Source organism: Vigna angularis, chromosome 5 (genome assembly GCF_016808095.1).
Source record: "Vigna angularis cultivar LongXiaoDou No.4 chromosome 5, ASM1680809v1, whole genome shotgun sequence".
Taxonomy (NCBI): Eukaryota; Viridiplantae; Streptophyta; class Magnoliopsida; order Fabales; family Fabaceae; genus Vigna; species Vigna angularis.
In genome coordinates, this window is record NC_068974.1 from 12,103,551 (window position 1) to 12,112,395 (window position 8,845).

The following is an 8,845-nucleotide window of genomic DNA, read 5'->3' on the forward strand; positions in this document are numbered from 1 at the left end:
AAAACATTAATTGAAAAATAATTTTAGATAATATCAATAGAAAAACATCATCAACTAATCTTTTGAATTATTAAATTATTAAATATTAAAATAAATTTTTACATTTAATAATAATTAAGTATTCTATAACAAAAATTTAAAGTAATATAAATATAATTTAAATTATCTGAATAAATCATTTACAAATTCACACAATCTAATTTCTTCCAACTCTCAAATTCCCTATCGTATCTCATTTTTAAAAGTATAAAATTCTAATCTTAACACGTAAGAATTATAAGTATATATAGACAATCAACAACAAAACAAAATAATGCATATTTAGTACTTAAAAATATTGATTTTGACGTACTTCAAACTTTTACATTCTTAATTATGAAGAAATCACTCTAACTAATTGAATGATTACCTCCACCTTCCCTGGGAACTTTCCTTTTTACAAATGAAGTTAATGCCTTTCAATTGAATTCATTTATATATTAATTGGCATAAAACAGTTATGCTGAAAAGTTGAAGCCAGTAACAGTTTATAAAGACTCAGTTTTTACTCTAATAAGCAATTTTTCAAGAATAAAAATGTGACAAGACATCATATTTTAGAGTAAACGAATACCCCATAGATATTTTATTCTGATATTACCTTATCATGACAGAAAATGAACATAACATCAGAAATTGTGTGCAGAATGAAGCAATGATATTTGTGGCAGCAAAGTTATGAAGTATAAATGTAGGACTCACCAGAATGATAGAAGCAGGGTTTGATGTTGTGGTGTGGCAAATGAGTATTTTCACATCACATAACATAACATCAGCAATATTCAGAGACAGTCAAATTGGGATAGAACATCACATGCCTTAGATCTGTCTCATATTGCATTCACATTCAGTCATTCCTTCCAGCTTGTATCTTCCAACCCTTTTCCACATTTTCCACCCAGAAATTCTCCATTCCTCTCTCCTACTACCTATGTCCATTTCTGCTTCAATTATTGCACACTTTAGCCACCTCATTCAATTCCCCTTCATCTTAAAATTGGGTTCCACAGCCACAAAGTTCTCTTAACCATGCTTCTCCTTGTCCTATATACCCACATGGGAATATTATCATTTTCCATGTAAAATCACTCTACTTTTTTCATCTACATGTGCTCCTTTCAGTCTGTCTCATCACACCCCAGATCTTAATTATCCCATTTATCCAAGACTCTTGTGTGTGTCATTCGGTCCAATTGTGTTGCTAGCAGTACTCACTACTGGGTGTGCTGAAAGATCAGGTTTTTCAGTGGTACAAGGAGAACCACCCTCCATGTTGATACTGGTTCTTGGACTAGTTTCAGCTACTTTGTTAGTGATTGTTGCAGGTTATGTGTTGTATTGCAAGAAAGGAGTATCAAGGTATGAGAGTAAGGACATTGAAAGCTCGGAACACAAGGAGGAGGAGGTGGCTCAGAAGGAGGATTTGATGATCTTTCAAGGTGGGGAGGACCTTACAATATGTGACATATTGGATGCTCCGGGGGAAGTGATTGGAAAATCCAACTATGGAACACTGTATAAGGCCTTGTTGCAGAGGAGCAACAAGGTGAGGCTGCTCAGGTTTCTGAGGCCAGTGTGCACTGCAAGAGGTGAAGAATTGGATGAGATGATTCAGTTTCTTGGAAGGATTAGGCATCCTAACTTGGTTCCTCTTCTGGGGTTTTACACTGGGCCAAGGGGTGAGAAGCTTCTTGTTCATCCCTTCTATAGACATGGGAATCTTACTCAATTCATAAGAGGTAAATAAATTGTTTCTCTTGCCTTTTTGTACTTCTAATTCTGTTATCTGCTTTTGCAGCAAATCTGTGTGTCTTCTTTCTTTTGGGATGTTCATTTGGTGTTTTGTCCTGATTTTGTCAATATAATAATGGGTTTGAAGGCTTGTGGCAAATCTTGATCTGTATTTAGTTTGAAAACATTCACTACTTAGTTTGTGTTACTGTTACTGTTAGTGTTTTGTTGGGATTTGGGAATTATAGAAGAAACATGGAGTTGTTTTTTCACTCTAAATGTTCCTTCCTCCCTTGCAAGACTCTAACAGATATTACGATATACTCAATTAATTCATATTTAGTAGTAAAAAATATCTCTAACTTTTCAACTATTTTTGTGTTTCTTTTCAATGTTTCTGGTTCTTCATTAATTGCTCTTAATTATGTGTACGAATACTGTTACAAAAATTAGCTTAAAAGAAGCTAAAAGGATTATTGTTTTGGTACAAACAAAAAAAATCTGAAAGAAATTACTTTAGAATGGACCGAGTAGTAGTTGGTTCAATAGAAAAGTGAAATGATATTAGTGCAGCAAAAGAGTTACATCATTTTTACACAGTAGTGACAGAATGTGGTGTTGGAATATGTATTACTTGTTTTTGTTTTATTATTTTAAAGGGAATCAGTATAAGAATTGTGTAAGGTTTTTTATTATTGGTTTGCTCTGTTACTTTAACGAAATAGACCTTTTTTCTTTTACAGTGTCTGAAAACTGAATAAACCCATCTTTCTTCTTTTAGTATATCATTGACATTTTCCATGCTGATATTAACACTACTCAATTTTAATTGCCTTATGTATGGTCATTTTCATGGCATTGATATTCATTCATCTGTTAATAAAATATCAATTAGATTAGAAGTTACTACATTAAGAAGAGCAAGTGATGATGAAATAGCTAGACAGAAAGTTCCCAACCAAGCTATTGGATTCATTAGGCCTACTCTTGACACCTCATAGACTGAATTTTGTTTTGCATTATATGTTTCACTTATTGATCAAAGATATTCACTATGCAGATGGAAATGGAGAGTGTTACAAATGGTCAAACATATGCAGAATATCCATTGGTATAGTGAAAGGATTGGAGCATCTTCACACATCACAGGAAAAGCCTATTATCCATGGAAACCTCAAGTCTAAGAACATCCTTTTGGACCGCTCCTACCAGCCCTACATCTCAGATTCTGGCCTACATCTTCTGCTGAATCCTACTGCTGGACAAGAAATGCTTGAAAGTTCAGCAGCACAGGGTTACAAGGCACCTGAGCTCATAAAAATGAAGGATGCTACTGAAGAGAGTGATATATATAGCCTTGGTGTGATCTTGCTGGAACTTCTTTCAGGAAAGGAACCTATCAATGAGCACCCTACTCCTGATGAGGATTTCTATTTGCCAAATTTCATGAGAAATGCAGTCCTTGGACACAGAATTGCTGATCTATACCACCCTGCCATTCTTCTCAGAAACAGCAGAGAGGATAGTGTTCCAGTCACAGAAGAATTCATCCTCAAAGTTTTTCAACTTGCTATGGCTTGTTGCTCCCCTGCACCCTCAGTTAGACCTAACATAAAACAAGTCCTCAAGAAACTGGAAGAAATTATGTTCTAGAATCCATGGGGGGCTTTTTGTGATTATTTTGTGTAGTATTGGCCACTCTGGCAGCAGTGATACTGCACGCTTTAAATTCTTCAAGCTCATCATTAACAATGATGTGGTTGGAGACAATATAACATTTATTATATATATAAGAAATTAGGAAGAAAAAAAAAGTAAGTAGTCTGCTTACAAAATGTGCAATTGACTACCAAACAAAGACTTCAGAACAGTTGATGTTGATGTTAAGGATTAAAGTCACATGAAGAATCATAGCTTGAAACTAAAGCTACCAAATTCTGAACTCCAAATCTCAGATCTGGCTCCCAGTTACTGAATTGATTTTGCGATTTCTGAGACTATGCTTGATAAAAACAAGTGAGCTTGTGACATGGACAATGCCACTCATCCTGATACTAATTGCAGACATTTGAAGGGAAATTACTCAGATTCTTTTACTGTCAAGAATGTTCTGCTGCTGTCCAAGAATTTGTAGCCAGAATGTGAGTTTTGCTGTTGTGGATAACCACAGAATCTGCTGAGAAATGGTCTTTATACAGAGTGACCCAATCAAATTCCATGTCATGACCATAGAGTTGAACATGCAAAAGTGCAAAGGAATCTGAATAATTATGTAGGCCAGGAAGTGGGATCATTTGGTGGCAGATTTTCAAAATCTCACCAAGAACAAGTTACATTGTTTGTTATGGTTAGATCTCTCAGCAACACCATTTCATTCTGAGTATGCCCTTTTGTTTACTTAAGAGAAAATTTTGCAGTTCATTTATCTTGAGAGACCATACTTTCCCAGTTGTAATCTTGTTGATTTGGTGAAATGTTAGTTTTCAGTTATGCTACTTACAGTGAAAGCAACTCATTATTGTTCCCTCATTTCAGAGGATTCTGACACTGCACGTTTATCAGTGAGAGAATTAGATAATCAACCACCATTGCAATTTTTAATTTGTGACTGATAGAGAATAGCTGGTGGAGCTGGTGGTTGGAAGTTAGGTGAGGGAGGGTGTACTAATTCATTGCTCATACATCACTATCTAGTTCATAACAAATTAAACATTGTTTGCATTTCTTATCCCTCAAAAAGACCACAATTACAGTTATGAAATTGCAAAACTTGGTCAAATTGATCTGTGCTTTTGGAAATGTGATATGTCACCTTGACTAAGGACCAATCCACCGTAATTTCTCCATACACATTGGGGACATGTGGGGGCAAACCACAGTTTGTGGTAACAAGATGCAGCATTGTGGTTCCCACCTTTTTTTCCCTTTATTTATATATGTAGTAGTAGCTTTGTGTCCACCTTGACATAGATAGCAACATAGTTTGTATTAAGAATATTTGTAATAAATTTATCTGAACATCAATGTAATTTCTTGTGTTTGATCAGTGTTAATATCATTCCTTTTATTTTGTTTCTGTAATTAAACAATAAACAAGTAAAAAGAGTGAATGGTTGTATTAGCAAATTCTACATAAAAGAAAAATATGAAATCATTAGTATTAAATATAGGATAAAAAATACCATTAAACCTATAATATAATATCTACTAACATTTAACAACATTATACAGATATTGTTATTACTCTTTATCCTTGAAAGAAATACATGCTTTACTAAATAGTATTATCACTTTTCATTGCATTTAAGAATTGAGCTAATAATGCCAACTAAATAGTCAAAAGGGATGGTGATGCTTTTGTTTGTGTTCCCAAAAAAGAGAAGTTTTCTTGTCCTTTGGATGGGTTGTATAATTGTATTACTATGGAGTTTTATTCAATTGTTCTATATACTAAAGATAGAGTTTTCAGTAAGCTTTGTTTTAGCCTTCTTCATGATCTTCTTGAATATTGAAAAGCAAAGAAAAAAGTGATTAGGAAACAAAGTAGAAGTACATCTTTACATGATTAACCTCATTGTTGCATCTTAGTAATTTATTAAAGCTAGTAGAATCCCATGAATGGTTGATTCACTCTTCATTAATTAATGAGTGAGATATATGTTTATGGATGTCCTTATCCAACACATGATACTATAATTGCAACATAAATATTATGGTTATTATTATTATTTTTAAATGAAAAAAATTATCACACTAGAAATCAATTATTGCTTAAGTTGTGAAATGACCTACAACCTAACCAACCAAACTCTTTTTCCCACTACAAATAATTGGGAAGAAGAAATGTTTCAAATGAGTTTCCATCCACAAGCAATATGAAGCAATAAATTGTCCTTCAACACCCTAAGATTTAGCTACATTTTCTATTGTATATGTTAATTATAGGCCAAGGTTTTAGCTCATATTTTACATATTTATATAATTCATTTATTACAAAAATTCAATAAAAGAAGTTTGATAGAAAGAAAGTGTTTGATTTTTCAGGGAATTGAAGTTAAGAATGTGGGCCTTTTCTTATTTGGTTTATCTTTTAAGAATTGGTAGTTTTAGAAAATCCTTTTTTGAGAAATGAATTTCAATCAACATTCTCTTAAAATTAATTGGAGGGAAAAATGTAAATTTTTTGAATAAAAAAAAGTAACAGAAAAAAAAAATCGTACTATTTTATTAATTTTTATTGTTTATAAAATGCATATCTAGTTCGATTTTGGTTTATGAAAAAAAAATTGTTTTTTTCTTATGAAATTAAAACTTACCAATTTTAACTTCTAATATTATATGACACTCACTAATTTACCTTTTTTATGTGTTTAACGAAAATTCAAATGGTAAAATACATTCTGAAAAAAAATCTTAAAATTTGTAAATTAATATTATTAAACTATATCAAGAAAAATAGTAGAGACTAAAAGTGATGATTTAAAATTTTGAAGAATATGAAAATAAAAAAAAATTCTTTAAATGGAATAAAAAAAATCTTCATCTTTTAAAAGGATTAAAAATTGTTTTAAATTTTATAAGATTGAAAAGAAAATTATAGATGCCAAAGTCTAAACTTACTAATTTTTACAAAAGGTGGAAATATATTTAAACTTAAAACAACGGATTGTTTGTAGATTTCTTGAAAATTTATATAAATATTTCTAATTATGTTTCTTACTAATAAAATTAAATTTAGCTATGAAAAGTGATTATTTTCAGAAATAATGATTCTTTAATATGAAGGAGTAATCCAAAGTAAGAGAAAACAACAGGTGGATTAAAAGTTAAATAAATGGAATAAATTTAAATGGTGATAAAAGATAAAAACGTTATTATTATTTGATTTCCTTAGTTAATTAGGTAAATTTGTTTGTTATTATATATTTTCTGCACGTATTTATCAATTTGTATTGCAATGGATTTAATTTTTTTCATAACAAATATTTAAGAGAATTTTTTTCCAGAGATACAGAAAATGTATACTCTATGTTCTTTCTTTTTCTGTTAAAATTTTATTTACTTTCATTAAAAATATTACCAAACATTTTTATACAATTTTCTGTTTACTTTTCATTGAAAACCATACCATCAAACCTGACCAGTTTGTTTACGAATAACGAACGGAGTAGGAAAGGTTTAAAGTTGTGACCCGTTTCGATCTGCAAAACGGTGGGTTTAAGCCTGCCATTTTTTCTAACTTATTTTTTTTAAATAAATATTTTATAAAAATTCTAATTAGTTAGTGATGTTTTTGATAAAATAAATTAAAAATATTATTACTTTTTCGAAGTAGAGTGTTCTATTATCATCCATTATTAAAACTTAATTTGTAAATGACTAGGGAGAGATTGAAAAATGAAAGAAAAAGAGGAGAATGTCAAGGTCTTTGAATTGATATCAACAAAATAGAAAGTAAAAAACAATGTGGAAATCTTTGATTGATGAAACAGATTTTTTTTTCATCTTAATATATTTAAAATATAATTCCTAAACTTTTTTTTAAAAAAAATTGGATATAAATTAGAATTAAAATACATTTTAAATTAAATAAAAATGTAACAAATAAAAATATATATTTGAAATAAAAATAGGTTTAATATCACTTTTAGTCTCTATTTTTGTCCACTTTGTTTAATGTGTGACTTAACTTTTTCAAGTGTTTGATTCAAATTTTCATCATTTTTGTTCAATTTGGTCAGTTTGTATGATGTTAAAAATATATATATTATTTTTTAAAATTAAATTTAGAACTCAAATAAATTAATTTTAGTTTATAGTAAAAAAATGGATTTATTTATATTTTTTCTTTTTTTCTAGTTGCATGGGACTTGCATTGTTTATTAACATTTAGAATTTTATGTAGTAGTCAATTTAAGAATGATTCTGAAGTTGAAATGTATATGGAAATAGAAATTTAACTTAGTGAAAGATTTGTTGGGAAACTTTTTAGATTGTGTAGCCAAGAAATCTAGAATCTGGAAAGTTGTAGCTTGCCCTAACTTAGTGCAGTTTTGCTAACAAATCTAGAATCAAACATGTTTTTCACTTTTGTTACAGAAAAAGTTCTAAATTGGTTATTTATAAACGAACAAAATGAAATATAAATAGGAAGATCATAAGTCTAAACTGTCAAAATATTTTTCTAATTCACCCTTCACTTATAATTTGAACGAAAAAAAATTCTATAAACACTTACCATCTAACAACATCTATAAAATTGTCTAGCCCTGTGAAAATTTCTACAATAATCTTACAAAATATATAAAATTTTAGCATAAATTTTGACAAGATATCACTCGAAAAGCTTTCTTCCCCTAACTTTCCCATGAATATTGCAAGCTCTACAACCAATAGAAATTTAACTTCTTATCTTTAATATTTCTTTCTTTAAATTGACTTTATTATGTGTAATCCTCAACTCCATTTGCAACAAAAAAGACACTTGTTACATACCAAACTGATATGCATTCACAAGAAAAACATTTTACTCATTCCTTCAAAACATCACTACTAAATTTGAAAACAAACAAAACCCAAGAGAAAATGACAAAAACTCTAATACCCCAATACAAAAAACTAACCTCAAATAGAACGCATAACTGACCTAGCCTTCTCAACTTTCAATTTGAACGAAAAATTAACACATTGTTGCATGTGATTTCCACGAAGAAAATAACTTCCAATTCGAATGAATAAAACCACTTCCAAATATTAGATTTCCATGTCATTGTTTGTTTAACTTGCCACGTATACCAAACCCTAACAACTCATTCACTGATTGCTCATGTAGACACTGTGCCATTAACGATTTAGATGCTATCATGAAAAATGATCAAATTGAACAAAAATTATGGAAATTGGGACCACATTGAACACTCGAAAAGGTCGAGTCCCACATTGAACAAAATGAACGAAAATATGAACCAAAAGTGGTATTAAGCCTAGAAAAATATAAAGTTATAATTATGTACTGTAAACTAGTGTCCTATTTTGTCAAATCTCAAACTTTATAAAATAAAGCACACATCTCTTT

At 30.2% G+C, this 8,845-nt stretch overlaps 1 protein-coding gene across 1 annotated transcript; it reads left to right on the top strand.

The window, feature by feature from the left end:
* Nucleotides 1–684: 684 nt before the first annotated feature.
* On the top strand, nucleotides 685–4,265 carry LOC108338841 (putative kinase-like protein TMKL1). The gene is made up of 2 exons (XM_017575884.2): nucleotides 685–1,778; nucleotides 2,831–4,265. Exons 1-2 carry the CDS (start codon nucleotides 1,310–1,312, stop codon nucleotides 3,421–3,423), a joined length of 1,062 nt encoding a protein of 353 aa, XP_017431373.1. The 5' UTR covers nucleotides 685–1,309; the 3' UTR covers nucleotides 3,424–4,265.
* Nucleotides 4,266–8,845: the final 4,580 nt, after the last annotated feature.

Excerpts from the sequence above, each read along its gene's own strand:
- LOC108338841 (XM_017575884.2), top strand. The coding sequence starts at position 1,310 with ATGTTGATACTGGTTCTTGGACTAGTTTCAGCTACTTTGTTAGTGATT. Across the intron at positions 1,779-2,830 it reads TCTTACTCAATTCATAAGAG|ATGGAAATGGAGAGTGTTAC; the intron begins GTAAATAAATTG and ends TTCACTATGCAG.